The 22,970-nt window shown below is 37.5% G+C and overlaps 1 protein-coding gene across 1 annotated transcript in view; it reads right to left on the minus strand.

The window, feature by feature from the left end:
* Positions 1–22,970, minus strand: part of CTNNA1 (catenin alpha 1) — a 175,551-nt gene that overhangs the window by 82,089 nt on the left and 70,492 nt on the right. Inside the window, exon 7 of the mRNA XM_017500916.2 lies at positions 22,059–22,262. Within this exon, the coding sequence (XP_017356405.1) occupies positions 22,059–22,262 (204 nt within the window). The remainder of the gene's footprint in view (positions 1–22,058; positions 22,263–22,970) is intronic.

The following is a 22,970-nucleotide window of genomic DNA, read 5'->3' on the forward strand; positions in this document are numbered from 1 at the left end:
GATCAGGCAAACACCTATGTTAAACAAAAAAATCTACATTTTGGCAAGGAGGGAAGGGAAGCAGGGATCTATAGGCAGAGGAAAGTATACTGTATTGATTCCAGATTGATAACACTGGTTCTTAGCGGAAGAGGATGTGGAACATGGAGAGAGGTGGGTGGAAGGAGGGAGGAGAAGGGAAGGAGGGAAATAAGGGGAAAATCTCATTTATGGAAGAGTTATGTGTGTATGTAAATTTTAAAAGATTACCTTTGCCTTTATACATTTTTGTATAATTGTACATGTTAAAATGAAGCCTAATTTCTTACAAGTATATTAAAAACAAAATATAACCTATATAGGAAGAAACTATAACTAAACTATACTAGCCATGAGATTCCTTGGGTCTTGGAAAGGAAGACAAGTGACAAAAATGTATCCCCACATCCCAAAAGAAGCAGAAAATGAAAAGTATGAAGGCAGTGGAGAAAATAATGTATAATGGAGAAAAGGCTGGAATCACTATCTTAGAACACTGCCAGAGAAAGAGGTAAAAGAAAGTACCTCCTTGAGCTGTGCCTGGAAGCAAAAAATCAATACAGAAGGAAGGCATTTGGCTAGTTAGCCCACAGCCTCACAGGCAAGGCTCATCTTCATGGGTTATGCTGAGGCAATGTTAATTTGCCCAGCCAGGTAGTACCCACATTAACCAGGTGTATATCTCCCCTGCTTAGAGACTGTAGTCACCCATTCCTCAAGGATGCTATGAGAGTCCACCTTCATGCACAGGCAAAGTGGCATCACATTCTATGATGACTATCTACCATGATCAACTGAACAACCTCCGGAGGATGTAAAGTCAAGGGCCCCAGCAGTCCTGCAGACAGAGATCAGGTACAAAAATACCCAGCAGGATAGAAAAAGAGGCTCAGTGAGACAAGAGCCCAATAATGAAAATGAAAAAGACAGTGTGCATTCCCCACCCCACCCCCCTGGTCATCCAAGATATGTTCTAAACAGAAACCATTTTGTGGAATTATCCTGAACCGCAGCTTCCCAGGAATATATCATGGGTGACATTACATTGCATGTTTTCTATACTGATGCCAGCTGGCACAAGGCAATAAATGCCTTTTGTTTGTTTACTGGATCATCTTCTTTCTTCATATAACACAGCATGCCAATTTTTACCATTGTTTAAGGTAATGCTCAATATCCCCAAACAGAACACAGAAACTCTTTGTGCATGGCTAAAGTTAAAGATCCAATATTAGCAAGCAGAAACTACTATCAATCACTGAAAGACTTATTAAAGAGGTTTTTGTTTGTTTTGTAGTGATAATAGTTTGTAAAGTTAAATCTGTAGAAGCATCCATCTTTGGGCTCTAAAACCAGAAAGCATTACTCAAAACTAAGAAAGAACAAATGAAGATTTTCTGGACAAGGCCCTGAATCCAGAGCTAAAGACCACAGGAGTTGTTGGATACACAAACTGAAAGAGACTATAGTGAAATAATACAACTTTCAAAGCTGTTACAGTAAATGAAGACTTTAAACCATCTGTGATGAGAAAAATAAATTAATGAAGTATAAAGAGATCTAACACCATGAGATAAACATTCGAAAGAAGATGGTAAATGCCTAATGGCTACACAGATAATACAGCAAGATGTACTATTATTAATTATTTGTTAAATACAAGTATCCTCAACATTATACAGAATTGTCAATGACAGAGCACTAGCCTAAGACCACTCGATCTGACTAGGTTGAAAAACAATTCAAACATGAAACAAGCCAAAGTGATTACATTTCAGACATGTGAGTTTTATAGAGTTCGCTGCAATAAGGGACTATAAGCTAATGCCATAGTACAGAGAATAGGAACAGAGGCATCCAGGATTAAATATCTAAGAAAGAAGAAGGAAAGCAAAGACAGAAAACTCTTAGGAGCAAAAGAATAGAGAGAGAGCACAAACTGCAGACGGTTTGGCCAAAAGAAGGGATGTGGAATGAGATTCGGTAGCCATGAGAGCAAAGTAAATAATCCTTAGGAAAACATTTTGTTAAAAAAGGAAAAAACAAAATAAGTGTAAGCCAGCAAATTCTCACATTAAAACCTGTTTCACAATCAAGTAAAATAACTTTCAATACAAAGTCAAAAGACACAAAAATCTTGAGAGAGAGAGAGAGAGAGAGTGTGTGTGTGTGTGTGTGTTTCACTGTATCTATAAAAATTTTTCTGTAAGATACACAAGAAGCTGTAAGAAAAGAAGCTGAATGGCTAGGTAACAGGGATGAGAGGGAATGCTCACTCATCTTTTAGATCCCTAAAGATCCCTTAAAAGCCATGTAAATACATTGCGTATTTTAAGAATTTTTTTTTTTAATATTTTTTATCGGGCACAAGGAAATGCAACCATAAGGATCTCAGCTCAACAACAGACCTTTTTCAAAGCAAGAACCTGATGAGAGCCAGCAAATGAAATGCTCTAATACTCTTTACTTTTCTGCAGCAACTAACCATTAATCCAATGACTAAGTTCAGAGATAACATCTGATGGCAACTGTTCACATCTTCTGAAGTGGAGTGATGATACCAGCCAGCCCGTGTGCCCCACTTCAAAGTCAGCCCTGCTTAACTATAAAGATTTTCCTAATAAGATTTTTCCCTTCAGAGATTTAAGAGCTCTAAAGAGAGAGAAAGATTATAACATGAAAGGAAAAGAGAACTTCTAGACCTCACACTGCCTTGTCCCACCATCTTTTTTTTTGTTTGTTTTATGGTTTTGTTTTTTTAATACATAGGCTATGATGCCTAGGTTTACTGTTTTTGGTTAATTATTCAACCGGTTCTAGGGTGTGTAAATTCTCTTAAACAATGAGCTAGTGGGTTTCTTAAAACAAAAACAACAAAACAAAACTCTATTCAACAGCTTTTTCCTCTAGTGCTAATTTTAAAAAATTAACTACAGAGGAAATATAAATACAACTTACAGAAAATGAACAGGAAGCTATATAGTTATAGTATTCAAATAGTCTACTTCAAATGCAATCACCAAATAAATCCAAAATGAGTAGGAAATGAAGAAATTTTACACAGTGATGCCTACACAAAACTCAATTCAGAGAATAAACACTGATGATCAGAGCCATGCTTCCCCATGCCACATTACTCAGAATTAACTATAAAGAAGTATGCCAGGCAGGGCACAGTGGCTTATACCTGTAATCCCAGTACTTTGGGAGGCCGAGGTGGGTGGATCACCTGAGGTCAGCAGTTTGAGAGCGATCTCTACTAAAAATACAAAACTTAGCCTGGCATGGTGGCTTGCGCCTGTAATCCCAGCTACTCAGGAGGCTGAGGCAGGAGAATCACTTGAACCTGGGAGGCAGAGGTTGCAGTGAGCCAAGATTGCACCACTGCACTCCTGCCTGCGCCACAGAGCAAGACTCTGTCTCAAAAAAAAAAAAAGTATACCAAACCCAAGCAAAATGTACATTTTAATAGTAAAGAGAGCATATTATGAATCTGGGAATAAAGCCACCAACTTCAGGCAAAACAGTTAAGACAAATGGAGAGCAATAAAATAACCTATTCAACACAGTCAACAGGGACACAGTCTTTAGATATTACCAGAATACATATGTAAAAGGGAGAATTCTCCAAATGTGTTTGACCATGACTGAAAAAGAAGGGAGAAGGAAATGGGGAGGAGAGAGAAAACTAAGCTCCTGGAGGAGAATGATAAATGCCAACGGCTCTTTGAAACTACTGGAAATCAGAACAGTTAAAATAAAATAGAGGACTTGAAGTGTGAACAATTCAAATATAAAATACATTATTAGTTATAGCAATGTTAATAGTAGTACTAGTATTAATAGCAGTGGCTGTGACTGACATGATGCTTTTCTATGCACTTGTAACCATGACGCGTGCATAGGCACCATGACCATCCCCAATTCGCAGTTGAAACAACAAAGACTTGGGAAAGCTTAGTTAACTTTTCATGCTCAGTGCAGCTGTCAAGCACTACAACAGTCTCTACATAGAAAATCCCTTCAATAACAAATTTATCTTTATGCCAGCAGCATATATGCATTGGTAAACTTAGTTCAAACATCTTTGGAAGGAAAGCAAAGCTTCAAATTAGGTAGATTTTATTACCCAAGAAACAAGACCCCGGAATCTCAGCTACGCAAAGGAAAATTTATAGCAACAGAGGTGCCACTTGATTTATCTCTAGAAACATAGGTAATTTAAGTGTTCCCAAAAAGTTCAAAACTAACAAGAGATATACAGGCCTATACAGTCTCTGCTACTTTTAGCTTTTACTCAATACTACATAAAGAAACACCAACTTCATGACTACTAAGCTCCAAAGCAACAGAAATGGGAGTTGCCCAAATATTTCCTTCTTGTAATGCATCAAAAATTTACCTGAGGCAGCAAAAACATGCTCTATCTGCTAGTATATCAATTTAGAGAGAAATGTACTTCCTCAAAATATGCCCCACAAGCAACTGCCCATACTGATCTAAGGGTGACCATAACACATCTTTATTACTTCCTGCCACAGTGCCTAAAATCCCACCATCAGCCTTCTCTTCAAGGATTTTCTTTCAAAAAAGAAAGTAAATATCCCCCAAATAAAGCAACAATAAAAAGACGACAGGGGACATTATATTTGAATTATTCAACTAACACTTTGACTAAGAAATTATGACATCAGCCTGTCACTCCTGTCTGTAATCTCAGCACTTTGGGAGGCTGAAGCAGGAAGGATCACTTGAGCCCAGGAGTTAGAGACCAGCCTGAGCAACGTAGTGAGACCCTATCTCTACAAAAAGGGAGGGAGAGAGGGAGGAACTCTGCCAGCTTTAAAAAGGAATGTTGTCAGTCGCCCTCCTCACTGCAGAAAAAGCTGAAAATTCATGCTGTTGAACTACAAGTACTACCCAATAGAAGCAAAAAAGTAAAAATCTATTTTAAGTAAATAAGTTAATGTTGCTAAAACAAACCACTTCACTTAAAACTTGTGCTACATCTTTTTTTGCAAATCCTTCAAGTGGGCCTAGAACAAAGCTTTCAGATACTACTACGTATTTATGAGAGCCAATATTTCAACCAAAATACTCAACCCCAAAGCAAGCTCTGACTGCAAATAATAATCAAATGTGTAATTAATAGAAAAATTAGTTCCTTTTCATAGTTCTCAGAGTTGTATAATCAAATTTTAGGTGATTATGTACAGAATCTTCAAATAATCCAAACCACTCAAAAATCTTTAAGGGCCAACAACATGCACAATGTGGAGATCTAACACTTTTTCACAGAGAAGACACCCCGCCCCAAAATAAAAAAGTCAGGTTGAAATGACACCTTTTCAGTATAATTTGAGTTTTTGAACTATTTTTGATTCAGCAATCCTTAACACAACATTTTTGTAATTTAAATGAAATGGTCACAGAAAACTGCAGGCCATTAGTTTGTCCCACACAAAGCCAGAAGATTAAAGAGGTCAACAATGTACACAATGTAGGCTTTTAATTCTGGTGGCAGTAACAGACATGGGCCATGTTTCAAAATGGGGAAAATACTCTTTACTTCATGTAGGATGAACAAATTGTCTGAACTCCTTCAAGAAATATGTTTTAAAATACTTATCACCTCATTAGCAAACTGACAAGTGAAAAAGCACATAAATATCTTTAAATAGTTTTACAAATATGTAAGATATTATTAACTACTGATGTAGACTATATACTAATATAAGTCACATAAAATTCACCCAGTGATAGTGTACAACTTAACTGTTTGGTGGTTTATTCACAGATACGTACAACCATTACTACAGTCCATTTTAGAGCATCTTATCACCTCCTAAAGAAACCCTGTACCCACAGACCAGGCGTGATGGCTCAAGCCTGAATTCCAGCACTATGGTAGGCCGAGGTGGGCGGATTACCTGAGGTCAGAAGTTTGAGACTGGCTTAGCCAACATGGAGAAATCTTGTCTCTACTAAAAATACAGAAATTAGCCGGGCGTGGTGGCGGGCACCTGTAATCCCAGCCACTTGGAGGCTGAGGGAGAAGAATCATTTTAACACGGGGTACGGAGGTTGCAGTGAGCTAAGATCACACCAGTTCACTCTAGCCTAGGCTAAAGACTGAGACTGTGTCTCAAAAAAAAAAAAAAAAAAAAAAAAGAAAAAAGAAAAGAAAAAGAAAGAGAGAAAGAAAGAGAGAGAGAGAGAGACAGAGACAGAGACAGAGAGAGAGACCCTGTACCCTTTAGCTATCATTCCCTGCCCCTATGTCTATATGTGAATATTTAAGTACTAAACTGTTAAGTACCCAAGACACGGCAATCACACTTGGTCATAAGCTTAAAAGCTCTAAATCTGTTGTCCTTTTCTTAACAATAATACTTAGTAGAAATTTAGTCTAAATTTGTTCCTTATGCCTCAAGGATCACAAATTTACCCTTTCTCTTCCATAAGACTCTTCAGATAATTCCTGTTTGTGAAAAGGGGGACCAAGGCAATCAAAACTCTTAAGTATGTCCCTCACACACACAAATGCACGCTGTTTCACACCAAAAGTTAAATGAAAATAAATAAAGATAAAGCCCGTAAACACATTTTAAAATGTCTTATTTGATACTATCTACATGACAAACAGTAAACACCCTCATTCTATAGCACCTGCCTTTCTTGGGTTTAGAAAAGTATAACCAGGCTCCAAGTCCAACTTTGCTGAACTTAACAGGGCCTTAAAGAATGTCAGAAACTCTCTTCCTCCACCCACATTAAATATACACCCCCTAAAACTGTTGATTCACCGGATTCTCAGCTGCCAAAGAAAGTAGACTAGCTTAGTGTTTGACATTTCCTTTTGGCAGTCATTAGTCCTTAATGTGTCACTGTCTAGAGGCTAAACGGAATAGTTTTATTCATTTCTACTTTAGCAGCTCATATTCCCGGGCCAGAGAAAATGTATCAAAGGCTAAATCCACCCTAGAAGAAAGTTGCCAATCTAAAATTTTATGATACAAAAATAACAATATGATCAAAACATCTCTTACCACAAGCCCCTTATTACTCAAGTCTGATTCAGTCCTGGCTCCTTCTGCAGTAACTTTGTACACAGGAACAAATTAAAGGGAGAAAAACAAACATTTCCTAAGACCTATGACAATGTCAGTGAGCCACCTACTAATGGGGAAAGAAGACTGCTTCTAGCCAGTTAAGCTTATTAAATGGTTCTTCATTCCCACCAAGCCAAGAGGTCTGCTGTCCCCTGCACACTAATTAATTTTTGACTCTAAATCTTTTGTTTCTCCCTTAGCCCACTCCCCAGTGCCAATGAATTCCAACCCTTTCTTTCTTTGTATATCCTATTTACTATATATAGTTCTATACTTGCTCCAGTGCTTTGTAATAATAAAATAATTGATAAGTTTTTTAAAAATCTCCATTGTACTAGGATTATCTCTTCTAAGACAGATCTTTTCAATTCTTATTTTTGTCCTCTAAAAAAGAACACCAAAGAAAAGGAAAGAGAAAGACAATGATAGATTTAGAGTCTCTCTCTATAACTAGGAATCATGTCTTTTAACAACCAACAACCAAAGTGAGGAATCTAAAATTATACTGGCCAACAAAATAGTGCTACAGCCACCTAAAACTGTGCTGAGGTAAATTCAATTATAGAGAATCTGAATACTGCAAGCTAACCCCTCCACTAAAAAACACCTGATTACTGCCATTTATTAAATTGAATTCAATCAAAGTCTAGTGAACAATGTAAAAACATCACTACTAAATTATATAACAGCCAAGCAGATAAGAGACAAAAGGTTTCGCACTATACAAAATAGGGCTTTAAAAATACGACTCTGCGGCCAGGTGCAGTGGCTTGCGCCTCTAATCCCACTACTTTGGCATACAGAGGGAGGTGGATTGCTTGAGCCCAGTAATTTGAGACCAGCCTGAGCAAAATAGTAAAACCCCATCTCTATTTTTATTTTTAAGGCTGCTCTGTCTATGGAATAGCCATTCTTCATTCCTTTGCTTTCTTAATAAGCTTGTTTTCACTTTGCTTAAAAAAAAAAAAAATTAAATGACTAGGGAAAGGGCCAAGTCTCCAAAAAAGCTTGAAGAATTGCATGATGAAACCCCTAGATGAATAGGCAATGACCATTTTTCATCTTCTAAAAAAGTGCTTACTTTTAATTTAGCCAAGAAAATTATTCTGTTCAGTAACTACAGTAGACTCCTTTTGGGAGAATCCAGAAACCCAAATTGACTATAGTGACAAAGGGTTTAGTTCAAGGACACACCTACAGAAGAATCCAAGTACAGCTGGGCAACAGGCCTTAGGAGCGTCCATACAGAAAGCCCAGGACGCTCTTCTTGGCTGGCTATCTCATTCTCCAATCTGAAATGCCTGACCCATTCTTGCTCTCTTTGCTGCCTATCTAATTCACAGCTGCTACTCACCTGTAAGTTTACTTTGTTAAGACCTCTATGACCCTGGCTCTACTTAATGCCATCATTTCTTTCTTCAGTTCCCATTGCTAATTGCGTCATTTTCCCATTATTTACTTATACAAATCCCCAAGAGAATCTAGTTGACCTAATAATCAGCATAAGCACCAGCCAGCCTATAAACTGGAGAATGAGAACAGGGCTGAGTGGGCTAAAACAAGGCCTTCCAAGGGTTGTAAAACATGCCAATGCGCTCCAAAGGGTGCACACATGGCAAGGACTGTGCCCTTAGACATCTAATATGCTAACATCTACTCAACTAACCATGATGGGGATGAGATGGCCTTATTTTAAAAAAAAAAAAAAAAAAAAAAAACTTTTGAGTTTTTTCTAACATATCCACCAAAAGGACTGAGAGTACTAAATGAACTTCCTCACTTAACCATCACCAAACTTTAAAAATCATCAATTTTCTGCTTTCTTGTTTCATGTCACCTTTCCAATGGTTTTTCTGCTGCAATATTTTTAAACAAATCAATACATCTCACTTTATGAAGAATTATCTTGTATGTAACCATTCCCCCTAAACCAATGTTCATATCTGTTCAAATCATGAGGGTTAAGGATAAATGAAACTTCATCGATACCTTAAAAACAAAATATAAAATTATTGCTACTTATTAACATAATCCTAAAATTAATGTAATTCTAGGTTCAGAGGGGAGGGGAGGGGAGGGGAGGGGAGGGGAACCAGTTAATGTAGCATTGGATAGGAAAACCTAAGAATAGTTTGATTTTAACCTCTACAGTTGCTCAATTAGCCCTATAGAAAGTAAGTAAGAGCTAGTCAATGATGTCATGTTCTTTAACTGCCATGATTAAAAATTTTAATTTTATAATTGGATTTTTATCTGAATGATACAACATTTAATATTGCTTGGAAAAAGAAAAATCCAACAAATTTCTTAACCCATTTAGGCCTAGTGTTCCGCTATTGGAACGCTAAACTTGTGGGAGTTATTTATATCCTACTGCTCAAGGTCCTCACCAAGGTCTGATTTTTCACAAAAAAAAATTTGTAACCTCTGACATAAATGGGTTAAAGCCTTGAGTCTGTTTCTTTAATTAAAAAACTATAATGACATAAGAAAAAATAGTTTTGAAAAGGTGCCCTTTATCACAACATAAATCACTAAACAGGGTATACATTAATGGCCAATTTTAGAAAACAATGTTCCTATATACAGTGACTTCAGCTACTTTTCACCAAAAATACAGAATCTTCAAAGTAAAATAAACAATATGCTCTCCTTCCCAGCAACAAGTATATTTATTAGTATGAGCTTAAAAGATTATAGTTCAGTATTACAGGTCTTTTTGGTGTATGTGTGAGATAAAGTCTCATTCTGCCGCCTAGGCTGGAGTGCAATGGTGCCATCATGACTCACTGCAGCCTCAACCTCCTGGGCTGAGGCTGTCCTCCCACCTCAGCCTCCCAAGTAGCTGGAACTACAGGTGTGTGCCACCACACTGGGCTAATTCTTTGTATTTTTATAGAGACAGGTTTTTTTCATGTTGTCCAGGCTGGTATAGTTTTTTCTAATGAAATATTTCAGGTCATTTTACACCAGGAAATAGTAAGCAATATTCATACAGACACAAGAACAAGGCCAAGCCAAAACATTAATCTTTTCACTCCTAGAAGATCACTTTCATATTTGAATCTAATAAAATCAGTAACTCTTTCTCAAAGCAAGGAAAAGTAATTCAGGCTAATATGTTCCAGTGTTAAATTTAAAGGACGGTTAGCAAGGAAGCCTTGAAATATAATGCCATACTGTATTCAACTTAGTAGATTATTATAAACTGCAAACATTAAAATATCTTCAACTGGGGCTGGGCGTGGTAGCTTACGCCTATAATCCCAACACTTTGGGTGACTGAGGCCGACAGATCGCAAGATCAAGATATCAAGACTATCCTGGCCAACAAGATGAAACCCCATCTCTACTAAAAATACAAAAATTAGCTGGGCATGTTGGTATGCACCTGTAGTCCCAGCTACTTGGGAGGCTGAGGCAGGAGAATCGCTTGAACCCAGGAGGTGGAGGTTGCAGTGAGCTGAGATCGTGCCACTGTACTCCAGTCTGGTGATAGAGCGAGACTCCGTTTCAAAATAAAAATAACAACAACAACAACAATAATCTTCAAATGGAGTTAAAGCCAGAGCAGGAGACCAATCATTCCAAAGCACCTGAAAATAATATTGGTAAGATATTTACTGATCAGATGTTATTTCAGCATATAGTAACTCAAAGGAAATATCTTCCTTATGTTTTCAAATCATGACATTATGAAAAGCCCTAATGGCAGTTTTAAAGAATGACCAAAGGGAATCAGTTCCCAACAGTCTTTGGTTCTATATACCCAATACTCCTCTTTAAAATAGTCTGGGCGCAGTGGCTCATGCCTGTAATCCCAGCACTTTGGGAGGCCAAGACAGGTGGATCACATGAGGCCAAGAGTTCAAGCCCAGCCTAGTCAACATGGTGAAACCCCATTTCTACTAAAAATACAAAAATTACCCGGGTGTGGGGGCGCACGCCTGTAATCCTATCTACTCGGTAGGCTGAGGCAGAAGAATCACTTGAACCTAGGAGGCAGAGGTTGCAGTGAGCCAAGGTCACACCATTGCACTCCAGCCTGGGCAACAGACTCTGTCTCAATAAACAAACAAGCCAGCCAGCTAGCCTGGGTGACAGAGAGAGACACTCTGTCTCCAGAAATAAAAATAAATAAATAAATAATAAAATAAGCTAGCCATTGAATTACTGGCAAGGACTTCATTAACAGTCATCAGATATGAACAAAGATTCAACTCAAAATGAATAAAATAAGAATAAAAATGTATTCCACAGACATGTGCCCTTCTAAGTTGGCATTATGACTAAGAAATGTATCAACCAAAGAGGCAACTTTCAACACAGAAGGTCTGAAGTCAGAGAACAGGAAATTTCCTGTCTCTGACAAGGATAGTTTAGAAACTCAATGCTCATGACAACCTGCCCATCATGAAAAGCATTTGAATGGCATCCCTTTATGTAACTACATTTATTGGGGGGAGGAGAGGGTTAAAGATTAAAAAAACTAAACATTAAGGCTAATTTAAGGGCAGAAAAACCAAACATACAAACCCAATTTGTTTAATCCTTAACTGCCATAATCACAATGAGTTTTTATTTACTACCTTAAGTCCTATAAGATACCTAATTTTAAAAAAATGTTTTGAGATGAATGGATACAAAATAAAAGGGTAGAAGGGTATGACTGATAAGCTTTTAGTTTTACATATTTGTCACATATGGGCATTCTAAGCTAAATAGGTGGCCTCCCACAACTATTAGTTGGCTACATTTAAACAATCACAATATTTTTAATTAATCAATTTTTTTATTATCAACACATGACAATTTTGTCCAAAAGTAAAGCCACTCCTTGAGCCAAAAAGAATAACTGAAGGAGAAACTATATTACATTTTCCCTAAAAATACCAATTTGCATATTTGCACACACATTTTATAGTTTTATGTTTCTCATCAAACATGGCATGCACACACACACTAAGAGGAGAGGGAGAGACTTGTCAGCTGTGATTAGATGCTTGAACTACAAAATCACGCAGACTGGAGATGGAGACTGCCACTTTGGCTCCTTGCTAGAGGCAGAGAGCAAGCAACGGAGCACACACAGAAGGCTGAAAAGCACCTGTCACAGAAGACATGTCCCTTGGTCCCCGCCCATCCAGATCCCTGTTCACCCTATTCTTTGCTACACTTTATTTTTTCTGTTCTTTTGTTCCAAGGCATTTTGATATGTTTGAATAACACCATCCATTATATCCTCATCCTCATGGTTTCCTTGGTCTTGATTCTCTGTGCATTTTAGCAAGGTCAGTTAGAGGGGAAGCTATTAATGACCCCAATTCCAGCCAAGAAAGCTGCGCCCTGGGGAGATTATAATACTTGATCAAGGTTTAACAAGTTCTATCCTATGGAAGTATCAGCTTATTGCCCGTCATCCATGGCATTACATGTAAAGAACACCACAGGAGAATCTCTAGACTAAAAAATCAAAAGCCTTAGTTCTAGTCCTAACTGCTCAAACATGGGTACGTCCACGACCTAACACTTCACTGGTTTCAGACTCAGCTTTGAAAACACTGGTTGAGTTTTGGTTCTGGCTAAATGTAATAAATATATACCACCGTGTTTGTCCCACTGAATGTAACTAAAAATCCTGAGCAGAACACATGGAATAGCAATCCAAGAACTGAAATAAAGAATGGTGGAATCTACAATTATAGTTGGAGACTGCAACACTTGAACCTGGGAGGCAGAGACTGTGGTGAGCAGAGATCATACCATTGCACTCCAGCCTGGGCAAAAACAGTGAAACTCCGTCTCAAAAAAATAAATAAATAAAAATTGGCACGTTTCTATAAAGGAGCAAATAGCAAGTATTTTAGGCTCTGGGTCCATGCAGTCTCTTTAGAAACTACTTGGCCAGGCTTGGTGGCTCACACCTGTAATCCCAGCACTTTCAGAGGCTGGGGCAGGCAGACTGCTTAAGCCCAGGAGTTTGAGACCAGCCTTGGCCAAATGGCAAGACCCCATCTCTACAAAAACTAAAAAAATTAGTCAGGCATGCTGGTGCACAGTGTGTGGATGTGTGTCCTGTCCTCGACTCCGGAAGGAACCATCCAGTAAAGGTCTTTCAGGACCAAAAAAAAAAAAACCAAACTAACCCCTTTAGTCAAACTAGTCCTGAATGAATCATTACCTGGAAAGAATGAATCCACATATTAAGATGTGTGAAACACCATTAAATGTCCCTATTAATAGTGCTTTGGAAACAAACACAGTATGATTATAAACAAAACCTAAAAATCTAAGACACACAAATCTAAGGGTCTAAGTTTATTTCTAAACTTTGTGACATTAACAACATAAAAAACATTTTCAAAAACATGGGAAAAAATATCCAAGAAAATTTATAGTGCCCATCGCCCCACCAGCTAGAGATAATTACTAATAATCTGATATATTTAGAGGCTATTACCTGTTAATCCAGAAGTATTACTTTAGATATGAAGTCTTTTCAACCCCGCTTGACAGCTGAAGAGCACAAAGTGATATAATGGACAGTCTAACAGCAATCCTGAGGAGGCTAAACTCCTATCTGTAGCCTGACACCGGGCAGGCCTACATGCCTGCTCCATCATCCTGATTTCAAAATCCCACTCCACTACTGCTCCATCAGGCCAGCACCACTTCAACAAATAAATAAACATGTACCTTTCTGGTATTAAATAAAGGTTAAGAACTTGCCTGCTAAATACTGCAATTCACAATGCCAGGGTAGCTTATACACAGGAAGTACTTCAAACATCTTTGAAAGCAACACAAATTTAACTGGGGTAAGATGTCTTCTTCAGAGTTAAGGTCTTTTAAACTCCTTATCTTGAACAGTAAAAAAATCACATATTAATTTCTGACAAACAGAGTTTCCAAATTAAATAAATGCTGCTCTGCAACATAGATGAACTTGGAGGGCATTATACTAAGTGAAACAAATCAGACACAGAGAGAAAAATTTTGCATGATATTTACATGTTCTCTAATACATAAAAACAAGACAGTAGAAAGGTGTGTTACCAGATGGTGAGAGGAGGGGACATTTATTGTCAAAAGGCACAAAGTTGCAGCATCAATAAATCTAGAGCTCTTGGCCAGGCATGATGGCTCACACCTGTAATCCCAACACTTTGGGAGGCCAAGGTGGATGGATCACTTGAGCCCAGGAATTTGAGACCAGCCTGGCCAACAGCACGAAACCCCATCTCTACTAAAAATACAAAAACTAGCTAGGCTTGGTAATATATGCCTCTAATCCCAGCTATTATGTTTGGGAGGCTGAGGTACGAGAATCACTTGAACCAGGGAGGCAGAGGTTGCAGTGAGCTGTGATCATACCATTGCACTCCAGCCTGGGTGACAGAGCAGGAAAAAAAAAAAAAAAATCTAGAGCTCTACTCTACAGTGTGAAGCCTATAGTTAACAGTATTATATTATATTGTATTTGGAAAACTTGCTAAGAGAGTAGATTTTAGGCCCTCTTAGCACCCACACAAGGTAACTCTAAGATAACAGGTATGTTAAATGGCTTGACTGTAGTAATCATTTAACTATGCATATCTGAATATCATGTTGTATAACTTAGACATATACAGTAAAAACAAAAAATAAAAATAAATGCTGCTGTCAAAAAAGCAAGTCCTAGACACGCTCAAATTCTGCATCCAATGCAATATCTACCTACATAAACTCTCCCTGTATATTAGGCAGCTCACAGAAAAGCTTACACTAACAATTCAATAAAATAATCTTCAAATGCCTCTACAGAACTATGGACTACTAATTTAAGTAAACATCTCTTGTAGAAAACCCAAGAGTTCAAAGAAAGATGGAAATCATACCATAACTGTGTAACAAAATTCAGCCTCTGTACCTGCACACCGCAGAGCCCATTTAAACATCTACGGCACTCAAGTACCACCAGTCTAGCATGGAAAGATACTCTAAAAAGCTCTTTTGCTCCACTCACTTCAAGCAGCTATCCCAGACCTGGATCTATTTTATTTAGGTTAGGATATTCAACTTCAGAAACTTAATATTGAAATTTAGATTCTAGTATTTATTTTAGTTCTGGGGGTATTTAATTTTAAAGGAAAACTCTGCCATCATTAAGATGTTGTAAAATCATATTTGTTAACTTGGGAAGATACGCAATGGTAAAAGTATGAAGAGCTCAAACTTTCAGGTCAGACAGATCGGAGTTCAAACTGCATCTGTATGTATATGTAATTTTTGAGCAATTATCAACTCAACAGGGTTATCATGGGGATAAAATGTCTCTCAGCACAATGGCTGGCCTATGGTAAGCAGTATAAAAGCATGGACAATCATTACTAACAACATTTTTAAAAAGAGGAAAAAGGTAAGAAAAGAACAGATATAAGTCTACATATACACATATCCAGAATTAAGTCTGGAATGTTATGCACAAAAATGAGTGGTGTATATATTACAGACAATACATAATGAACACAGAACTTTTATAATCAGGAAAAAATTAAGCTACTCTAATTTTGAAGAGAAGAAAGAGTAGCCACAAAATAATGCAGTGACAAGCTCTTCAGAGTCCTTCAAGAGCGCTGGCTATGCTAAGGAGATTTCAGGAAGGCATTTGCAAAACTGAGAAAGGATAAGCATCTAAATTGAGTGCTTCACTTCACTACAATAACAATATATCTTTTCAAAATATCTTTGAAAATGAACATTAGCTGCATATCATTCATAAATTGCACATCAAACTATTACCCAAATCAAATTAAAATTTTATACTTGACATATTAACATAATCGCATTCCTCAAATATCTGTCCAGTCCAACCAAAATATGTCTAGTTATTGCATTCTTCTTTTGGGATCCTACAACTACTATGTCCAATGTTTTCGGGCAAGAACAGGAATAAAACATATCCTTAAGGAACATTATCCTTACCAGGTCCTAAACTGAACCAATTTTCTTCTGCCTAAAACTACAGTTTTAAGTATTTAAAAAAATACAAGCTATAACAGAAACTATGCATGGACTACCATGCCATTCTGGACATTCAGTGAGGTTGATCCTAACCTCTTATCTACTCACCTTAGCTGACTGGTTACTTATCAGTTAGAACTGTCCAACAGAGACACAATGCAAGCCAAAAATAAACCACCCATACAATTTTTGTAACAGATACGTTATAGATACATATATAATCAATGTAAATATGATTTTTCTAGTAGCCATAAGTAAAAAGAAATAGGTAAAAGTAAAGTTTAATAGCAGATTTTATTTGAACCAATATATCTAAAATATTATCAATGAGATAATTTACATTCTGAAATCTGGTGTATACTTACAGCAAATTTCAATTTACACCTGTCACATTTCAAGTGCTCAACAGTCATATATGGCAAGTGGTTACCATACTGAACAGCAGAGAGGCAGTACTACTCAAACCCACCGCATACGTTTGTTCTTACCAATTATAAGCCCTAATGCCAGTCAGTCAAACATGACCATGATCTGCTGGCCAAGAATGTTCTGGTCAAAATCAAATGGAGTTCATTTCAAAGGCTGAGGTTCCTTTATATTTCAAATACTGTCTTAAGTATTTTCAGATTTGGAGTTTTGGGGAAAGGGTAGTCTTGTTTATTTGTTCATTGAGGAGTCAGGGTTGAAGGGGGTTATGGTAACAGAGACAAGTCTGGCTCCAATGAAGTCTACTATTAGAAAAACACATGCCTTTAAAAAGGGAGAAATGAACATATTAACAGTCAGCATATCCCTCAGAAGAATAAAGAGGTCAGCTATATAAAGCATAGGGCCCTTCAGAAGTCTTTCTCAGTAGCACAGAAATAACTTCAGAGAACATTAAATCACACAACTGGGCAACCAAATCAGCTATATATTTGAAAACCAGAAATTTTAACCCATCAACCAGACAGCAGACTGCTTTAACTCATTAACTTAATAATTTGAAACCTAGTTCTATGGATATTTCAAGTTTATATGCAGAAAATACTGAGAGTTAAAACTGTTATGTTATGTTCTGCACAGAAGAAGAAAAGAAAAAAAACCTGGAAATATATATCTGTAAATGCTAACAGTAGTGGTGGTTCTGTAATTTAATGCACATGTCTGGCTTCCAATTATGAAAAAAATAAACAAAATAGTAATAACATTTTCAAAATTACACTTCATTTTAATTTCAATCCATTCATTTTAAAACCTTTTAAGATTATGATATCCATCCAAAGCTGTTTTTCTCTCTCACAGGCAGAGCAACTTTAGGCTGACAGAGCAAAAACAAATTAAACTTAACCACAATATAACCACATTTCATTTCAAGGAAACCTGGAAGTCATCTGTGAAACTACAAGGATACACTTAGGGTCGCAAAACCTCCACTGTCATGCATCTGTGGTATTTCCCTAATGTGAAGTAAGTACAGGTCAAATGCATTACTTTTATCAATATTTCCTTAGAGCCTGTACAGTTGAGTTAGCTGCAGAGCCAAGACCACCCTACCAACTCTTCATCAAACCACAATGCAAGCAACGACATTAATGCTGCTAGCCTCCTGACCCTTGGAAATGTTAAAAGGGACTGGCCCTCAGCAGATGAATTAAATTTAACTCTGCTCTGATTTAAGGTATCACTTTCACTTAATTGCTTATTTCAGAGTATTTGGTTTAATTTTTCAACAAATGTCATCTGTATACTGAGAGATCTATAGGAAATAGAAATAAACCACCACAGCCTCTTCCTTCATCCCCTGTAGAATGTAAGGCCCATAAGAGTAAGGGTCTTTGGTTTTTCCCCCCACACTATTGTATCCTTAGCACCATGAAAATCCAAAATTATTCATTTTATTCATTCTACCAAACCAGCATGTGTTCATTAAGCAAGGATTTACCTCTGGCAGCATTATACTAGACAATGAATGAATATTTTTAAACAGTTGTCATGTTCCAAAGGTTTAAAACCTAGTTGCAGAATAAAATAGATAAAGGAAACACAATTAAACAATAATTCAAGGAAGTATACAATAATAAGGCACAAAATTTCAGTCACCAGAGAAATAATGTAAGATGATGTAGTTTGAAATGGCCTTCAGCAGAGAGATGAAAACCAAATGTGGACCCTGAAGAAAGAGCAGATTAGGCTTATGAGGTAGGAAGGGAATTTCCAGACGTAATGAATGAATAGTGTCCTACTAAAGACAACAGCTCAGCCTGGCCTGGGCAGGCAGAACAAAGTGGAAAATGGAGAGAGTGAAAAGACACTGAAGATAATGGCAGTGGGGACAGAAAGGGACAAACACAATATACTACCAGAGCAGTTTTTCCACCTTAGTTGCACATTGGAATCAACTGGGAAGCCTTTTAAAATAACTGACACCTAGATCTTGACTCAGAGATTCTGAATTAATTGGTCTGGGGTACACATGAAACATTAGGATTTTTAAGTTGCCCAAGGACTGTAATGTGCATCCAAAGTTAAGAATTGCTGCCTCAGAGAAAAAGCCAGTGGAGCTTGGTAATAAGCAACACAAAATGAAGAAGACACTTTAAGAATGTGTGGCTATAAAAGTATTAATTACAATATGAGAGAATCTAGGAAATAGAAAAAGTGAGTATTATGTGAGCTTTTCTGGACTTCACAATGTTTACAAAGTTCCATGTAGTAAACAAGTTTTCATTAATGTGGGTCATTTCAATTCTCCACATAACAATTATTTGTCTAACATTTTTCAATAGAAAAACTTAAAATGAACCTTTTTTTTTTTTTAAAAAAATCAAGGTAGAAGTCAACCAAAAGATTTCAAAATAAATCTTCTAGAGAACTCCTGGATTTCCCAGCTAGAAATAACCTCAACCTCCTTGCAATTTCCACAGCATTTTGTCTGTACCTATGACACTCCCATTAAACCCCCCATAGAAACTGTCTATTCCATAAGGGAGGAATAAGAGTCTCATTCCTCCTCTTACATTGTGCCCAAAACACTGCTCTGCATGTGACACATTCTCAGAATGAATTGAGTGACAGGCAGACATTGCCGGTTATATTCTGACACTCACTAGAGGTTCTAAATGTTTTTCAATGCTTTATAAATAAGCAAAAATCTATCCCCAGTTGCTTCTGCTTCTTCCAGACCCTTTCATCATGCTAAGCATTCTTTAAGTGTGCTCCACTGCCCTCCGTTTATCCTCAGTTCAGTGCTTTTTGACAGGACCATGCCTGTTCACCGTTACACGAGTCCATACAAGGAAACTGAAGTTTTTCACCATACCCAGAGACCATCTCCTAAAATAATTTCTAAATCTCAAGAAGATTTCTTTCAAGACCACTACCTTAATACTCAAATTTCAGCCTCACATCACACATTGTTCCAGTTCTCATTTAAGAATGCTATTGTGGTCTCCATGTCTTCAGTATAAATGAGTGTTTCCCACTTTTCCTTACATCGATGGCATGAATAGACAGCATTGTTTGTATGGCACTCTACGGAGAAACCTCAAAGTACTCATGACTGGGGTGACTGGCCCAAGAATGTGAAACCCCAAGACTCAAGGAATATCTTATATACTGATTAGGAAGCTCTAGAATGGAGCAATCAGAACAGATTTGTCACATCCTCCTTCCCACCAAAGTCTGTTTTTTAAAGTGGTTTCCTAATCATAACTGCATTAGGCACTTTTACACCACTTCCAGCACTACGCATGATAGTAGTTGACTGATCCACTTACCTATCATGAGTTTTTGTTTCCCTGTTTAAGACTGCAACATTGTGAGCCATTCTTCAACATACCCATTAAAAAAATATATTTTCTAAAGTTCAATCTTAGCTATGGATTTTTAAATGTGTCCCATATTTTCACTGTGACTTAAAAACGGCTTTTTCCATTTGAGTCAACAAAATCTCTAATCTCATTTTTCTGAAGTAGACTGCCTATAATCAAAACATGGCCTTTTTTTTTTTTTTTTTTTTTTTTTTTTTTTTTTTTTTTTTTTTTTTTTTTTTTTTTTTTTTTTTTTTTTTTTTTTTTTTTTTTTTTGAGACACTCTTGCTCTGTTGCCCAGACTAGGGTACAGTGGCGTGACTGTGGTTCACTGCAACCACAACATCCGAGGCTTAAGCGATTCTCCGGCCTCAGCCTCCTAAGTAGCTGGGACCAGCCATGCACCACCATGGCAGGTTAACTTGTATTTTTTGTAGAGATGGGATTTCACCATGTTGCCCAAGATGGTCTCAAACTCTTGGGCTCAAGCAATCCATCCACCTCAGCCTCCCAAAGCGCTGGAACTACAGGCTTGAGTCACCATATCCAGTGGACAATGGCTTTTAAAAATTCAATATATGGGCTGGGCAGGTGGCTCACACCTGTAATCCCAACACTTTGGGAGGCTGAGGTCGGCAGATCACAAGGTCAGTAGATCACGAGGTCAGTAGATCGAGACCATCCTGGCTAGCACGGTGAAACCCCTTGTCTACTTAAAAAAAAAAAAAATCAATATGCATCACTAATTTCAGTGTGGTAGAACCAAGATAAAGAGAGGAAGGCATACATTTTCACCCTGAAAATTCCATCATGATTCATCATTACCCATTAACTTATACAGGCCTGTAAGTGAACGGACAAGATGTATGGCAAATGAACAAATGAGAAAGGACCAAGGTCTTTTTTTTTTTAATGTATTAAATAAGCAAAAAAACACTAGTGATGACAACTAATTTGTACTGTCCTTCTTCCCTTTAAACTGATTTTATGGCCGGGTGCGGTGGCTCACACCTGTAATCCTAGCACTTTGGGAGGCCGAGGCGGATGGATCACGAGGTCAAGAGATCGAGACCATCCTGGTCAACAAGGTGAAACCCCGTCTCTACTAAAAATACAAAAAATTAGCTGGGCATGGTGGCGCATGCCTGTAATCCCAGCTACTCAGGAGGCTGAGGCAGGAGAATTGCCTGAACCCAGGAGGCGGAGGTTGCGGTGAGTGCACCATTGCACTCCAGCCTGGGTAACAAGAGCGAAACTCTGTCTCAAAAAGAAAAAAAAAAAAGATTTCTTATAATTTTTTGACTTAATTTATTGCTAATTAGCGATAGTAAAATAGTGGGTCCAAGGTCGAAATGACAGGGACCCTAAGTTAGCATTAAATAACTGGAATAAAAGAAGTATAAGGTAAGGAAAAAAGAAAGACATACGGCAATAGAGAAAAATCAACAAATATAGAATCTTCTATGGCCTTTAAGGAAAAAAGTCGGGTATCAAATGTCATAGCCTTGGTTTTTATGCACAAACCTTAAAAATTCAAAAGCCCTCTATTCAGTTTGCTTCATATAACTCTACTTGGCAATTATCTACTCTTATGACATTCAACAAGGTTCATGAAAAAAAATTTCATAAACTACAAATACTGAAGAGGCAGGTTTTCAACATTCCCTTTTGCCCAAAGTTAGTCAGCCACCTAGTTGGGACAATAAAATTTTAGTGATATAGAAGGTCATTATTCTTTGGAGAGGTATTCTAAAATATTAGAGGTAAAGAATCGCAACGTCTACAACTTCCTTCCAAAGGTTTGAGGGAAAAAGCATGTTTGTATACAACCACATATATACATACATATTTATATACACACACTCCCATACATGTATTTATATGTTAATTGATGAATACAGATAAATTTCCTAGGTATATATTGCATGATTTTTGTGAGTTTAAAATTTCTCAAAAAGCTGGAGAGAAGGAAGAGCCACTTAACCATTTATCCATTCCTTAAAAAATCTGGCCTACCCCAAAAAATCGCGGAGTCAAGGACATATTTGATATTAATAATGAAACATCTCAGATCCAACATGTTACAGAAAACTCCTCATAAATATCTACTTCAAAGAAAAGCTTTCAAACTCACATTGCCCATGTACTCCGAAAGCAGGTCTTGCAGCGCCTGGCGAACAGCGTTACATTCTGCCACAATTCGCTCACGACGATCGTCACGAGTGCAGGATGAGTCGGCCATCAAGGCAGCTCCACTAATGATGCTTTCCAAGCGCTCCTCCAGGGAAGGCCTAAAGCGCTCCTCACTGAAGCTCAAGGGGTCCACAATGATTTGTTTCTGCAGAGAAGTATTACTGAATGTTAGTACTCATCTCTGTTCCCTCCTTTATTCAAGGTGAGGAAAGTGATGTTAGCAATATCAAGATTTAACACAAAAATTCCAACATCTGAAAGAAAGTTATACTTCTTAGCAGATAAGGGGCTGTCCCACACAAGTTGGCCTACTGTTGATCACTCCTCAAAGAAAGTACTAGAAGTAATGCTATGCAGCCAAACAGGGTGTGCAAAAGGGATGATACCAAAAATACAAATATATCAGGCTCACAAAACTTATTCTGAATATCTAAAGGTAAACCTGTATAATACTAGCAATTCAAATCACCAGATAAGAATTACAAAGAAAATAAAAGTTACCTCTCTCTTACATGCAGGATATAAAACTGCCATGTGATATTCAGAACTGTTGCACCACAAAAAAATTAAAAAATAAAAACAAAACAGGCCAGGTGTGGTGGCTCATGCCTGTAAATCTCAGCACTTTGAGAGGCTGAAGGAGGAGGATTGTTTGAGGCCAGTTCAACACCAGCCTTGGCAACAAGGTGAAACCCTAGCTCTACAAAAAAAATAAATAAGCTGGGCATGGTGGCACATGCCAATAGTCCCAGCTACTCAGGAGTATCACTTGAAGCCACAGCAATGAGCTACGATTGTGCACTCCAGCATAGGCCACACAAGAACTTGTCTCTTAAAATATACACACGTGTGC

Source organism: Cebus imitator, unplaced genomic scaffold (assembly GCF_001604975.1).
Source record: "Cebus imitator isolate Cc_AM_T3 unplaced genomic scaffold, Cebus_imitator-1.0 Scaffold274, whole genome shotgun sequence".
Lineage (NCBI taxonomy): Eukaryota > Metazoa > Chordata > Mammalia > Primates > Cebidae > Cebus > Cebus imitator.